The following is a 16,057-nucleotide window of genomic DNA, read 5'->3' as shown; positions in this document are numbered from 1 at the left end:
GGGTATTATAGAGGGCACAGCTTGCATGGAGCACTGGGTGTGGTGAAAAAATAATGAATACTGGTTTTCTGAAAAGAAATAAATTGGAAAAAAAATTCCAAAAAAAAAAAAAGCCACCAAAAAAAAAAAAAAATTGAAGAATACCATGAGCTTGACACTGGATCAGATACAATGTTGCATATGTAAAAGAAATAAATTAGATCCTGTTAGCCTGAGGATAGAATACTGAAGTTTAAGTAAATGTGAAATAACGTAGTAATAAAGCTTATGTGAAATTTTTTCAACAGTTGTAAATTAGAGAAGATGTTGATGGAATTCTCTGATACTTACCCAGTTGTGCCAAATAACCATGGGCAATTTAAAAGCCCTAGATGTTATTTTACTTTTAAAAATTAAAGCCAAATAAAGGTATGGTTAAGAATTCTGTGTGAGCTACTTGCTGAGATTTCAGATTTGCTCTCCTGTACTTCCTGTTTTCTGTATTTGTAATTAGATAGTTTCTTTTCCGCATTGGGGTTGTTCACATATGTGGAGGGCTGGGGAATTTATTGCTCTTTTAGAGCTTTCTCAATTTGTGTCTGAAAAAGAAAAATATCAATGACTTTTTAGTGAATGGAAAATGGTTAGGTAGTAGATAAATATGTTTTTCTGGGAAATTGATCATATTCTTATTCTGGACCAGTTAAGGTTAAAGTTTTAACTTAATGGCTTATAGCTAATAGTTTTAGTATTTCCACTGAAAACTTTATGAGAAAGACCTTTGTTCGTTCATTTATTTATTTATTTATTTATTTGACAGACAGAGATCACAAGTAGGCAGAGAGGCAGGCAGAGAGAGAGGAGGAAGCAGGCTCCCCTCGGAGCAGAGAGCCCGATGTGGGGCTCGATCCCATCAGGACCTGAGCCGAAGGCAGAGGCTTTAACCCACTGAGCCACCCAGGCGCCCCAGAGAAAGACCTTTGTTCTTATGTCAGAGTACAAAATCTGATTGTGTAAGTAAGATACATGGTATTTTTTTGGAAATCTCAAGTTGAGTTCATTTTTCAAATAATATGTTTTTGTTTATCAATTATCTATGCTTTAAAGTATAAATTATTTTAATATCATTAATTGCAAATACTGTTAAAGAGGTAAATTAGATATAACACCTTCCAATAAGGAATTTTAATCCCATTAAGGAGAATGAGTTTTTGATGAGCTGTACTATAGTTTATCCGTTCACTGTGGATAAATAAGACTTGATTCCACAGTTTTTGGTCATATATTGAATATTTTTATTTGCTCCAGTGATCTACCTAATCTGGGTTTGGTTTTGTTGTTGTTTTTAAAGGTTGCAAGGCCTTTCACATTTATCTTTCTGTAACGTTAGTCTTTAGAAATAGAGGTTAACTCTGGCATCAACATTATTTTTCTTGTATTACTATTTTGTTATAATTATTAATATTTTTCTTGTTAAATGAATGAAAAATGAAATTACATGGCAGGTTTCTGATGTGCTGTAGGAGCTCAAATATATCTGATATACTCATTTTTACTTTAGTGAGCTTTTTTATTTATATATTTTTTTACAGAGAGTCTCATACTGGGACTTGTAAACTGAAAATCTTCAGAGAAATCCTTGGATCCCTTCAAAGTATATAAAAATTTTGCTGTGTGTATGTATTTGTGGTTTTCTGGGGTGATCCATAGATTTCATTAGATTTTAATTTTATTTATTTTTTTTTAAGATTTTATTTATTTATTTGACAGAGAGAGATTACAAGTAGACAGAGAGGCAGGCAGAGAGAGAGAGAGAGAGGGAAGCAGGCTCCCTGCTGAGCAGAGATCCTGATGCAGGGCTCTATCCCAGGACCTGGGATCATGACCTAGCCGAAGGCAGAGTCTTTAACCCACTGAGCCACCAGGCGCCCCTGGAAGAGGAGCCCTTTAACAGGCCAAAGAGGAAACATAGCAGGGAGTAAATTCTACCATTACTTCGATCTCCTTCTACCTTTTGCTTTTCTGCTAATGCTTCCTGTTGGGAAGGACTGTGTCTTATGCACAGTATTATGTGGCCCTGTTGGCCACATAAAAGTGGGTCTTGGGCTCAGAATTCTTCCCTACCAAGAGATGAAGACCTCATATAGCCTCTGCTGGATTTCCCACCTCTGTGGCATTATCTTTCCTGGTTTTGAGCTTATTGAGTGTTTCTTTGCTCCGCTTAAGCATAGTCAATGGCTTCACATATGCCCTCAGATATTTCAGTGTTTCCGACTCTAGAGACAGTGTGGGGTAGGGAGGGGGAAGGTCCTTCCATCATACCACCAGAGAGGTGGGTGCTTATAGGCCCATTTCCTTTAGTCAGCTAACTGCTGGGGGCACCCACTAGCCATAAGGGACTAATGCATAAAACTAGAACTGATCTTTATCTTCTTTAAGTAAGTAAAGCATTATCCAGTGCTTGACTTTACAGTGTTTTCCTTGGCAACTTTTATACCAAAATGCAGTAGGCAGAAGTGTCTGGAGTCCTGCCTGCTATTGGTAACCTATGCTTGGTGTTCTTTTTGACACTTCCTCTCCTTGGCAAAACCCACCCAGAAACTAGAGGGCAACTGAGGATTTGGATAATGTGGTCTTTAGAAATAAGGGAAGACAGAAGTACGAAGAAAGTCTAAACAGAGTTTAGGTTTATGTATTAAAGTGAAAAATGAAAAAAAAAATTTTTTTAAAGTGAAAAATGACCAAATGCCTAGTGCTTTAATGTTTCTGATATAAATACCTTTAAATTAAAATCTCTTTGGAATTGTAGAGACAGCTATTTGTGTTTTGAGTAATTGAAGTCATAAAAATGATAAAATATTAATTTATAAAAATATGAAATTAGAATAACTCAACTTTTCAAGACTTTGTATTTTTTAAATATGCATTTTTTGAAATGTGAAAATTGGGATTATTTAATCTAGAAAAAAATCAATTCATTTTCGAGGGCCTACCTCAAATATTACTTCCATGAATTTTCCTCTAGACAAATTTCAGTGTTTACATAACACCATTCATACTTCTGTCATACCACTTATATTCAGTAATAGCTAGTTATTTTTATTGATAATGTTAAAAGCAGTTCCCACTTACTATTTACTATGTGCCAACCCACTATATTAAGTCCTTTATATACATTATTATATTATATCCTTACAATAATCCTCCAAAGTATAGATACTGTTGCTTGGTGCTTAGGATCCCTCAGTAGGCAGAACAAGTTCCACAAAGGCTAGAGATCTTTATATGCTGGTATTAATATTTCAGCGCCATTTTGTTGTTGTTGTTAGTATCCCCTAGTTACTCTTTCAGTTGAGTACTTTTTATATGTTTTAACCATTTAGCTTTTTTTCTATGAAGCTCCTGATGTTTTGCCCATTTTTCTATTGGATTGTCCCTCTACTTATTATTGATGTAGGGGAATTCTATATATGTCTTTGGATATGTGCTCATTGTAATGTGTTACAAATGACTTCTCCCATTCTGCGGCATATTTAGGCTGAAGTGTTGTCAAGAACAAGTCCTATCTGGATAGGCAAAGATAAAATATTTCTAGTCAGGGGAAAGAATAAACAAGGTTTAAGGAAGGAAAATAATTCACAATGAAATAGTTGAGTAGTTTGTTTGGACTGAAGTTCATTGAAGTGAACCAGTGGAAGGTAAGACTGAAAATTTCAAACTATATAACTTCAGAGAAGCTCTAGAAAATAGCAAAAATACACCTCAAGAGAATATCTTCTTTTAAATCAGTACTCACTTCCCTTCTGTTCAGGACAACCTGTTTAGACAACCTAAAAGGAACTTTGGGAACTATTTTGCCTCTCTTTATAGCTGGCACTAGGCTCCCATTCCTCTGCCAGGGGAAAAAAATCTCCTTTTCCTAAAGTGTGCCAGTATACTGCCTTGTGAAAGTTGTATCTTAGAACTAGAACTAAGAACTATAGATAAACTTCATCTTGTCTATGAAGAGCTCTAGATTTCTAAGAGAGAGCTACTGGATATTAAAGTTAAAGCACCTCATATAGCTGCTCTTCGTTTCCTGGTGTTTCTCATGATAAAATCTTCCCCTGATGATTTGGAGCTTTGATTTCCCGAGACTTGTATTCCCTCATGGAACTTGTAGACTTGTAGATGTTTGCAGGGCTTTTTGGTTTTATCATCCCTCTGGTCTCAGCCTCCAACTTACTACTTATGCACCAATGTGAAATGAATCCATTCTGATCCCTACTGAGACTATTCTGGATTTGTTTTTGATGGTCTTTCCTGGATCTTGTGGATTTACCTCTCTCACCATTAATCAGGCAGAAATATTTCTGTGGTGTCTGTATTTAATTCTGTATCATCAAAATTTGATTTGGTTGCAAGTGCCTGGAAATAATAGTGGCTTATGAAGCTAGAATTCTGTTATTATCTCACATAAATAAAGGCAGTCCAGGGGTGCTGTGGCAGCTCCGTGATAATCTAGGATACAGCCTTCTTTCATCCATTTGTTTTCCTTCTTTATCCAAGATCTGCTCCAGGAAGAATGTCTACATTTCCAGCAAGCAGGAATGGAAGTTTTCGAGAAGGACATTTCCCCTGTCCCCGAAGGGCTTCTCAGAAGTTGCACATACCACCACCCTTCTTATTATCTTAAAAGCCAGCACTTAAGAGAGGCTTAGAAATAAGTCCAGCTAAAAATAGGAACTCCTGATCCTAGAGAACAAAGGGAGAATGGATGTTGGGGGGAAACATTGATCTCTGCTGCATAAACCTTTTCTGTTGTGACTGAAATACTTTTCTGAGATGGTAAAGGAGAAAAGCCTAGAATAATATGAAGTATATAACCAATTTAAAGTAGATTTTTATCAGAATGAGCTCATAATTTTATATTCTGAATTCTTGACTAATTGAAACATTTTTACATTGGTCTAGAAAGGTAGAAATTAACTTTTAAGTTATTCATTATTTTTTTAAAGATTTTTAAAATTATTTATTTATTTGACAGACAGAGATCACAAGTAGGCAGAGAGAGGAGGAAGCAGGCTCCCTGCTGAGCAGAGAGCCCGATGTGGGGCTTGATCCCAGGACCCTGGGATCATGACCTGCGCCAAAGGCAGAGGCTTTAACCCACTGAGCCACCCAGGCACCCCAAAGTTATTCATAATTTTTACTAACTGTTGTCAGGTTGACTTATTTACTAAACATAGATCTAATGTTTTGTCAAAATTTTAAATATAGCAAATGCCATTGAGCATTGTAAATATTAAGGAAATATGTGCTTTTTATCTTTGTAGAAGATAAATATATTTAACCAACTATTAACAATAATTTACAGGAGTGCCTGGGTGGCTCAATCAACTGAGCATCCAACTCTTGGTTTTGGCTCAGGTAAGGATCTTGGAGTTGTGGGATCGGGTCCCATGTTGGGCTCTGTGTCAGTATGGAGTCTGCTTGTCCTTCTCCCTCTGTTTCCCCACCCCCCAAAATAAATGAATACATAAATACATAAATAAATAAAATCTTAAAAACAAGTAATCTACAGAAAATATTTTACCAATAGGTGACATACAAACTCTTGGGTAGAATGAATTCAAATATATGGAAATTAAATGATATCTAGAATGATTTTAGTTTACTGAAAATTAGCTGATATAGTATGCAATAGGTAGAATCCCATAGACACTGCAGATGAAAAAAATTCTCTTCTTCACAGCAGAGGTTGAGGAAAATGTATTTAACATAATTATTTTCATTATTTAAAATAATTATTTTCACTATTTAAAATGGTTTACTTTAAAAAAGCTAGTGTGTAAGACCGTAAGTGATATAATCATTTTTTCCTTCATAGGCAAGAAGTTTGATCGCTGTAGGACTGGGTGTTGCGGCTCTTGCATTTGCAGGTAAGATAAATAAAGAAAACTTATCAATAAATGTTGCAGGAGAAATATTTTCAAATAGTTTCTCTAGTGATTCATGAGGAGACCCTCTGTATTCTGAGGTTTGGGTTTTAAGACCTACATTCTCATTTTTCCTCCATGTATAGTCACTGAACATTTGTCAGTGTAGCAAAAACTAGGTAAACCATGTAGTAAAGAAAATTAACAGAGTAGAAGTTAGGAAAACTAGCCCTAATAGTAGTTGACCTTCCTGGCTTTTTTTTTCTTTTTTTTTGTTTTTAGTTTGAGCTATAGTATACTTTAAAGAAATTCTTTAATAATAAGCAGTGTAAATGATATAGGATTCCTTTAATCTCCCATGTTGATTTTTTTTTTCCTTGCAGGATTAGATTACACATTTCCTGAGCTGTTGCATGTTCTGATGAGCATAGTTCCCTGTAATGTATTAGTAACTTCATTTTTAACACATTGCTGTAATTTCTTTGATAAACTCAGGAGAATTTCTTTTACTGCCCAAATCACCAAAGAATAGGTATAAATATTTAAAGCAAAATTGCTTTATCTTCCAGGCATTAACTTATAGTTTTAAATTGCATAGCTATTTCCTAATCATATGTTCTCTGAGAACATCTCCTTGTTGATAAAGATTTACATTTTTTGTTTTAGCATTTGTATCTCAAGTTCCATGGATTTGATTTTGCTTCTTGGATCTTCTTTTTAAGTGAAGCTATATACCATTGTGGCATATATCCAGTAAAAAAATGATACATAAAAAATTGTTGTTTCGTTTTATATGGTACTTAATTTCACACAACAACTCTCTTTTAAAGCACCTTAACAATAAATGCTTTAAAATCAAGAAGATCAGTGGTTCAGATTCTCTTGGTCTTTATGATATCAGGGTCTTGTGTCTTGGCATTATAACTATACTGACGTTTCATGAGGAGACTCTAATGTCCAGAAAGGAATTCTGACAAACTTGCCCATAAACATGAAACAATTGTAGTTCTAACTGTTATAGTATTAACTATTATTGACATAGTTATTTTAAAATTCAAATGTAAGATTTTTATTTGAAATTAAAGAAAGATGCTGTACTTCTGCCAGATTCTTCTTTCTAAAATGAGAAGAACTGGCATGTGTATTATATATATACCACACTGTTGCCAAGTTCTTATTACTAATTTGAATATTAAGTAGCAGGCAGATCTCTTCCAGAGCCAAATATAACTGAACAATAGAATTTAGGAGAAAGTACACTTAAACTTGTTGGAACTAGATCTTCTGGTTTATGATTCAAGTAAACCTCCAGATGTCACTTGTTGAAGGCCTTACTTGCTGTTTTCATTGAGACTGCCTGATTGTATGTGCTTTTAAAGGAATTCCGAAGTAATTTAAAAGGTATGCTTTGTACTATTATAGAATCAGATGAAAGTTCAAGATGGGATCAGGAGGGAGACAAACCATAAGAGAGTCCTAATCTCACAAAACAAACTTAGGGTTGCTGGAGGGAGAGGGGTTTGGAGAGGGTGGTGGGGTTATGGACATTGGGAAGGGTATGTGCTATGGTGAGTGCTATGAAGTGTGTAAACCTGGCAATTCACAGACCTGTACCCCTGGGGATAAAAATACATTATATGTTTATAAAAAAATAAAAAATTTTAAAAAATCTCTAGGATAAGAGATTTAAAGGAGTTAGGCTTTCACTTATTTTAGTTATTTAATTTCACTTGTTTAATTTATTTAATGTTATCCTTGATCTCGAGAATTTTTTTATCTTCTGCTTGGGTGGACTACTTCCCATTTTCCATTTATAGCATCCTGTTTTTCATTTTTAAATGTTGTTTGCCAGGAATAACAGTATGGTTAGACGGTAACTTTTTCTAAAAGATGTATATAATTATACTCTCCCAGTGGAAATCTTGATTTGCAAAGAAGGTTATGGCTGGAAATGAATAAAGTCCAGAGTGTCATAATGGGTTTTCTAGCAAGACTTTTGGGAAGAAAGACAATACTGTTAGTAGATCTATATGCTGATTAGGGCACAAAAGGTAAATTGGCCAGGTAATATTTTATTTTTGTTTTATACCCTTGAAACAGTTTGGAACCTGTTTTGCTATTGAAGACTCAGAGGAGTTTTAATTAATAGGATACCCAAGAAAAGAAAGCACCAAAATAAAATATGTTCTTAGGAGAATAGTCATCCTCAGTGAGAAATTGACAGAAAACATCTTTGGTGAATATTTTTTACATAACTGCTTTTTTACTTTAGAGGTAACGCCATTAAAATTATTCCTGTGTTGTACAAATCATAAGTAATTTTTGTTTTCTATATATTTCAAAGTGATTATCACTGAGAAAACCAGTACAAATAACCAGATGTGTGAATATACATACGTGAGAGGACTTTATCTATAGTTTGTGGCAGAAAGAGTACTAGGATATTATTTTTTTGTTACCTAGTATATTGTATATGTGTGAGATACATAAACATTGATATTTTCTAATCTTATAATCATGAATTAGAACTTGATAAATTTAGGAACTACTTTAATTATGTTAAAATGAAATGCTTCCTCTATTTAATAAATTAGAATTTGAAAATAATAGGACTTTCCAACCAGAGAAAGTAAATTATCGTATGGTTTCACTTACTTGTGGAGCATAAGGAATAACATGGAGGACATTAGGAGAAGGAAAGGAAAAGTGAATTGAGGTAAATCGGAGGGGGAGATGAACCATGAGAGACTGTGGACTCTGAGAAACAAACTGAGGTTTTGGAGGGAGGAGGGTGGGGTGGTAGGTATTAAGGAGGGCATGAATTACATAGAGCACTGGGTATAGTGGATAAACAATGAATCTTGGAACACTGAAAAAATAAAATTTAATAAAAGAAAAAATAGAGGACTTTCTAGTAGATTTTGAAATGATTGTTTGAAATAACATAAAAGGAAGAAGCTATCAGTAAATATTGTGGTTAGTACCTTGTGGGTATTGTGTTTGATTACAGAAAATATATTTGCTTTTATTCCTGTTATCATTTAGGTCGCTATATGTTTCAGATCTGGAAGCCTCTAGAACAAGTAATCACAGAAACAGCAAAGAAGATTTCCACTCCTGTGAGTTTAAGATGGTTTTAGTTAGAAGGATCATTTTGATTTTTGTTTATATGCCATATTTGATAGTAATTCAGAAAATGTCTTGGATTTTCCAACATTTGTAGTTTTCTTCATTTTATCCTTGGACAGTTTAATTTATTGATTTTTTTAGTTTCTTGGTCACATTATTTTTATTTCTAACCTCATTCCTGTTTTGACATCTAATTACTATATTCCTTTTAGTAGTATCACACTAACTTTGAGGTAATTTATTGTTTTTGTTGAATTAATACTAATTTATTCTTGCAGTGATTTTCTATACTAATCCCTGTGGTAGAAGCTGGGTATAGTTAATGAACAAAACAGATATGGTCCCTCCCCTGATGGAGCTTATTACCCAGGAGTTTATTTCATCCTAAAATTTGAAATGGGTCCCCTTATACCACCACCTGGTCATCTAAAACACAAAATTAGAAGATTCCAGTTCTGAAATCTGTATGATTTCTACATTCATCTACAGGCATTATTGTGACTTTCTGAGCTGAATATAAGTGAAGAATGAGTGATAGTAGGTACCTGAAAAGCTACAGTGTAGTGAACTGGTTTGTAACCATTGGACATAATGCAAAGAAAACTCACTGAAGCGTTATAGCGTAAGCATTGACTTCTGGGCAGTAGAAGTGGATCAGCTTGGGATAGATCAACTTGGCTTGCAGTAATCTGAGAATGAATGGTTTGTTTTAGCAAAGTCATTACAGGCTTGTGAGGCTTAGTTAGTCATGAACAATGACCACACTTTGAAAGGATGACAAACTGACAAGTAATTAAACTCAGGTTCAGAAGAAGTGCAAGTGATTTTGCAGACCTAGAAATGCATGTCTGTGATTAGAGGGAACATGTTTTTTTTTGGGGGGGGGTTCCTTCTGTTTTCCTATTTATATTTTATTTGGCTGCAGTATTAATAGGCATTTAGCATTCATTCAGTAAATATTCATTAAACTCCTACTACATGCCAGACGTTATTGTGGGGAGTGGGCTATGGTCAGGGACCATACAAATACGTTGCCCTTAGGAGCATACATTTTAGTGGACACAGGCAATTTACAAGTAAATAAGTAAAATGCATAATATGTAGAAGTGTTGACTGCTTTTAAGAAAGCAGGGTAAGAGGTTAAAGAATAATTGCAGTGAGGAATCTATGTTAGATGGATCAGGGAAGACCTTTATGAGAAGATGAGGGACTTGGCCAGGTGAATCTTTCCAAGCAGTGAGAACCCTGCAGAGGTCCTGAGGTGGAAATGAGCTTTGCCGTAAGAATAACTCCAGAGGAGTATGCAAAGATAATAGTGGTAGAGAAGGGCCTAGATCATTTAAAGCCCCATAGATTATAGATTAAAAACTGAAAATTTTACTTACAGTGTAATGGAAGGAAAGCTTTTGGAAGGTTTTAACCATGGAGGCAATGTGATTTGCATTTTAGATTATCACTTTGCCTGCGGTGGAGTGTAGACAAGAATGAGCCAGAGTAAAAGCTATCAGTCCAGTTAAGAGGGTATTGAGATAGTGCAGGTAATAGATAATGGTGGCTTGAAATCCAGGAATGGAAATAGTAGCATAGTTCTTTAATGGATTGTTATTTTTTTCTATATGTTTATAAATAACGAATGGAGAAAATTTCAGAAATTATTTCTCTTCTGTTAAGGTGATCTTCAATAGATATATTTATATTGTAAATAAAAGATTCACAGGTTTTGTAGAACTACATCATTTAACATACAGGAAGAGAGAGCAAGAAAATGAGGAAATTTTCCCTGCTCTGTGGAGGCCCACGGATAAGGTGGAATAATTTAAGAGATTGTCATGGGTATATTGAACTTGGTACCTGCATTTCTTAAGGAGAGAGAAATGATGTATTCTTCTTATCCTTCACCTTTGTGGGCCTGAGGTAAGGAACACTTATACAAATCTGCCCCCCCCCCCGCCCAACAAAGTACTATTCCTACAATTTGTAGTGAAAATATTTCGTAGAACATCTTTATCATCATCACGGCCATCAGAATTATACCTCTGTGAAGATAAGAGTGTCTTAAACAGTTCTTTAAATATTAATAATTCTAGGGAAACTGAGAAATAAATATATACATACTTTCTCTTGGTAGTAATGATTTCAAATTGTCAAACTTCACAAAACACGGCATTTACAGTGTTTTGATGTTGTAAGTATGGTTCATTATGAAACCAAATAGAGTTGCTAAAAAATGCAAATTATAATCATGGGCCACTAAATCTCTGTGACTCAAAAGAAAGCCTTCAAGGTTCAAGTTTCTGTGAAGTTTGCTTTCTCTGTGCTTTAACATCATCTTGTTCTTAAATCTCATCTTTGTTTTTTCATACCTTTTTCCCTCCATTTTTCTGGAATACTGCCTGGAGTAATTTTTTTCATATGGGATGTATGGATGGTAAATGTCTTAAGTTCTCTGCTAACAACTTGTTTCTTTTGCTCTCACCATCAATCCTCAGCTTTGGAATCTGATGGAGCCAGTATGAGAGGAGTATAGAAATCTCTGCTCAGGGAGCTCCTGGCTGGCTCAGTCAGTGGAGCCTGCTGCAACTCTCGATCTTGGGTCTTGAGTTTGAGCCCCACACTGGGGGTAGAGATTACTTAAAAAAAAAAAAAAATCTCTGCTCAGATTGAATGAACCTCAGTGGCCATGTACATGCTTTCTTAGCCACATTTTCTGGTACACTCAAGGCTCTCAGCCAGAATGTCTGATGTTCTTATTCTTCTTACTCCTTTGTAAGGTGCCTGTTTTAGTTTTCTTTTGTTGTTTGTGTTTTATGCTTTGGGGTTTTTTTTTTTTGGTGATTTTTGGTTGTTTTTTTAACTCTGGAAGTTTTGGGGGGTTCTCTTTATTATTGATGTTCTGAAATTTCACAGGTCTTCTTAGTGAGACTTAAGTGAAAATTGCCTTTTATTTTAGAAGATTCTCTTAGACTGTTTTTTAATTTTTCCTTCCATTGTCTCTCTTCTCTGTTCCTGGAGCTCTTATTAGAGACACATTGGACCTCTAAGTATGTCCTTTATGTCTCTGAACATTTTCTATTTTACATCTTCTTATCTTTTTGTTTTGCGTTCCACAGTATTTCCACAGCTTATTTTCCAGATCATCAGATTGGTTTTTAGCAGTGACCAATTTCTTATTTAGTCCATCTGCTTATATCAGTAATATTTTAATATCTGAAAATTTTCTTATTTCTTTTTCATAGCAACTTACACTTTTATGGATATAAGATACTAATTCAAATTTTGACAAATCCTCTTCTGGTTGCTGGATTTATTTCTTTCCTCCAAAAGCCAGTTGTTATTTGTTCATCTTTGTTCTGCTTTTCCCCCGTGATACTGGATTTGTTCAAATGTCTGGTAATCCTTGGTTTTTCGTTTATGTTTGTGAGAACTAAGTTGATTAATATAAGTGGGCTTCCCCAACAGTTTGGTAGACTCACTTCAATAATTTTATTGAATGAGAAGGTTGATAGTGGGCCATGAATAGGTAGATGGGATATATCAATAGCATGTCTTCCCAAGCAAGGAGCCAAGAGGCAGGCTTGGAACCTCCAGAGAGAGGTTGAGGAGACATTGAGTACTATGTATATCTTATTCATTGGCATAACTGTGTCCCTCTCTGGCCTTGTGGGTTCTGATATGTGATCTGCTAGTACTCTACTTTGCTTCTCTTGGGACCTACCCCCCACAATGAGATACATCCCAGGACATGCAGTTGTCTTTCTTAGCCTATGGGCAAAATGACAGGTGGTAGGCCCGTTAAGCTCTGTGTTACTGAGGTTAGAAATTGTCATTTCTGCTGTCGTAGTTTAATTAGTTATCCTGATGTTATTGTATGGTTGATTCTAAAGGTATATTTTTCTTTTTAATTTCCTGAAAAGGGTTTTCTTCTTTCCTCTGGTATTTAAGGCTGTAGTGATTTTTCCATATGTGCAAGTCTTACCTGTTTACAGCCTTTCAGTATTTATCTTTAAAGTTTTTGGTTTGCTACTTGTATCATCTCTCGTTTTCTAGGGCTATAATGGGCTTTCCTTTTAAAAACATCTCTCTTTAAAAACAAAAAACAAAAAAACCTCTCTTCTCATTTCAGAGGTACTTTAGAAAGCAAGAGAGTTTTTTTATGCAATCTTCTGTTTTGAACCAGTACTTTTTTGCTTGATTTTTAATATGTTAGTATGTTATTAACTCAGCTAATGTTTACCCCTATTTTTTCCCCCTAGGGGGGAAAACCTAAGTCATTCATCTTCTTTTAAGACTTTTTACTTTACTATTTGTGAAAACGTCCTTTTATTTGAATATAATTTTTTTAAAATTTGACTTCCTTTGTCTCAAGGTTAAGTGAAATTCATAGAAACAGCACAAATTAAAATCATCCCTCTGTGGCTCTCTAAGTAAAATAGATTATTGTAAATGATAGGAATTTATAGTTTATGGTAAATGTGTTTCTTCTCTTAAGATTATGGAATGATATAGTTCTTTGTTGTCTGGAGAGTTTTTGTATATCTAGCTCTTGGCTGAGTAAATTTTATAATGAAGATTTTGTTTAACTTGATTCATTTCATATTTCCTTTGATAATATATAGCACTATAGTATTTAATGATAATTTTAGATGGAAAATGATTTTGAGGTATGTTTATATATATACTCAATGAATAGAATAACACAAAATAATAATTTGTAAGGTTCAGGGTATATTTCAAATAGACAGCAGCATAAAAGTAGTGGAATCATACTGCTTTTGTTCTTAGAAATTCTATTAGAAAGGTATAACCAAAAAAAAAAAGTTCTAATCATCCACTATTTGATGGAGTTGTTCTATAGTTGTTCCTTATAGATAGATACACACATGCTCACTTATTCTTCAGGAGGTCCGTGTTTTAGGGTATGAGCCTTATCCAAATGCTGGATTTTAAGTTCTGGGTCTCCTTTTCCACCTGGGCAAAACTGAAAGTAAACAACTGCTCAGATATGATTCGCCATTAGGGTTAATGAGCATTGTGACTAGTGGGAGTGACACTTCCTGAAACATCAATTTATCTGTTTGTTATGTTGAAATTTTGGAGCTCCCCAAGCTAAATAAATACTTACAGAAATGTCAGGGAGGAAGGTATGCATCTAGGAAAAACTTTAGTCTGCTGAGAGAAAACTTAAAATCATCTGTTATTTCTCTGTTAAATCTCCTAGTCCTTTATATATTCCCCTCTGTGTGTGTGGAAGTGTATGTGTGTGCATGTGTATAATTTGTCCAGGTTACTATGTGTACTTAAATAATTTGATTCTCTTCCTCCCGTCACAATTTGGAGAAGGGTATTGTTTTTAGTTTTCTTTCTAGATTACAAATTACTTGAAACTTGAAATAGTATGTCATATTCCTCCCAGCATTGGTACATTAATAGATTAGCATCTCTGTGATGAAGAACTGAACTTGACCTGTCTCATTTGAAATGTTCCTGGCTTTACTAGGTGCTGAAGTGCTTGTTACGTGAATTAATTGCCAGCGAATTCTTACCAAGTAGAAATTTATCACAAGCTGTTCGAAGACAACAGCTTATATAAATGACCAGATCTGGCTCATTTTTTAAGTTCTACTAATTTCCTTGGTCTTTTATTTAGTTCTCCTTTTTAAAAAATTATACAGGTAGCCTGTGTTCATTTTTGAAAATTTAGAAAGTAAAAATAAACATAAGAAAAAAAATTATTCATGATATCACCAACCAAAAATAACATTTTAGTGTATATACTTTCTGATGTTATTTTATGTAAACATACACTTACTTATTTTTCCTTACAAAAATAGAGGTTCATGTTTTAAAAACATATATGCAATACAGTCACTGATGCATTTTTTTCCTTCTAAAAGTTGAGTTCATGCATCCTGTTTCTTTGTTAAGAACTCTTAAAGCATTGTCTGTACTGCTGTCTCCCATTCCTTCCATCCTGTTCTCTCTTAAATCCACCCTAATCAGACTCTCACTCCCACTCCCTGCAGCTCTTGTCAAAGAGTTTGACCTCTTTGATAAATCCAACAGCCAGGTGTCAGCTCAGTTCTGATATAACCTATCAGAAGTGTTTGAAACTGTTTTTCCCTCCCTTACTTTTGGTGTCTGCACTGCTAGGCCTCCTCAGTCTGCTTACTGACTTAGCTCCATTTCTCTATCCCTCAAACTTGCAATCTCTAGGGCTCAGTCTTTGGACTTTTTTCTCTTCTCTCACTCCGTAGGTGATCTCACCCAGTGTCATGCCTTAGCAGCCATTCCACAGGGGGCCCACACTTAGGAAGCTTCAGATAGTTCTGCAGAAGATCTCATAAGAATCCCTGGATTTAAATGTCAAAACGGCAACCCTCTTGGGTCCCCTCCCTCTTTGGGAGCTTTGTACTACCGCTCAATAAAGTTCCCCTTGCTGCCCACCGCTCTTCGTCTGGTCTACCTCTTCATTCTCTGAAGCAGCGTGACCAAGAACTGCGGCACTAAAGGAATAGAAATCCTGCAACAGTAGTTCATTAGGAAGTGCTCTTAGGATCCGCAGCTCCAGAAGGGAAGAGAGGGGAGAAAGGCAGAGGGACAATTTAGGCTGCAGTACGGTCATAACAAAGGCCTCAGTCAACCTAATACCAAGCTCTGAAGCTCCTCTGGCTCATTGTGGTTGTCCCAGATTGGGGCAAGGAGCCATGAGACTAAACGAGATCACCTGGTCAGTGAACTATAGATATGAAGTTGAAGGACTGAGCTCTAGAGAACTACAATGTTTATACCCCCATATCAACGAGTCATTACATAGAGACTGCTCTGGAAAAGGGACCTGGACTTGACTTTCTTCAGCCAAGGCAATTCCTAAAGAGTCTGACAGCTGACTGCTATCTGCCAGTGATAGCCCCAGCACCCAAAGTGTTAAGTCCTTCACTTCTAAAGGGGAAGCTGCACAGTGTATAGTGTGTTTAGTACATCATCGTCAATCCTTCTCTTTCTCGTATCCTTTATTTATAATCTACCAAGAA

The 16,057-nt window shown here is 35.3% G+C and overlaps 1 protein-coding gene across 2 annotated transcripts in view; it reads left to right on the top strand.

Annotated features, from left to right (window-relative positions):
- DNAJC15 (DnaJ heat shock protein family (Hsp40) member C15) overlaps positions 1-16,057 on the top strand; it is an 85,057-nt gene that overhangs the window by 22,687 nt on the left and 46,313 nt on the right. For both annotated transcript variants that reach the window (XR_006384685.1, XM_044249798.1), the window contains exons 2-3: positions 5,849-5,900; positions 8,943-9,016. Coding sequence is in view for 1 of the 2 variants with exons in the window: in XM_044249798.1 (XP_044105733.1) it covers positions 5,849-5,900; positions 8,943-9,016 (126 nt within the window). In the remaining variant the exon portion in view is untranslated. The remainder of the gene's footprint in view (positions 1-5,848; positions 5,901-8,942; positions 9,017-16,057) is intronic.

This window comes from Neovison vison, chromosome 5, assembly GCF_020171115.1.
Source record: "Neovison vison isolate M4711 chromosome 5, ASM_NN_V1, whole genome shotgun sequence".
In the NCBI taxonomy this organism is placed as follows: Eukaryota; Metazoa; Chordata; class Mammalia; order Carnivora; family Mustelidae; genus Neogale; species Neogale vison.
Note: the sequence above shows the minus strand (reverse complement) of the source record. Positions and strands in the feature narration are given on the sequence as shown.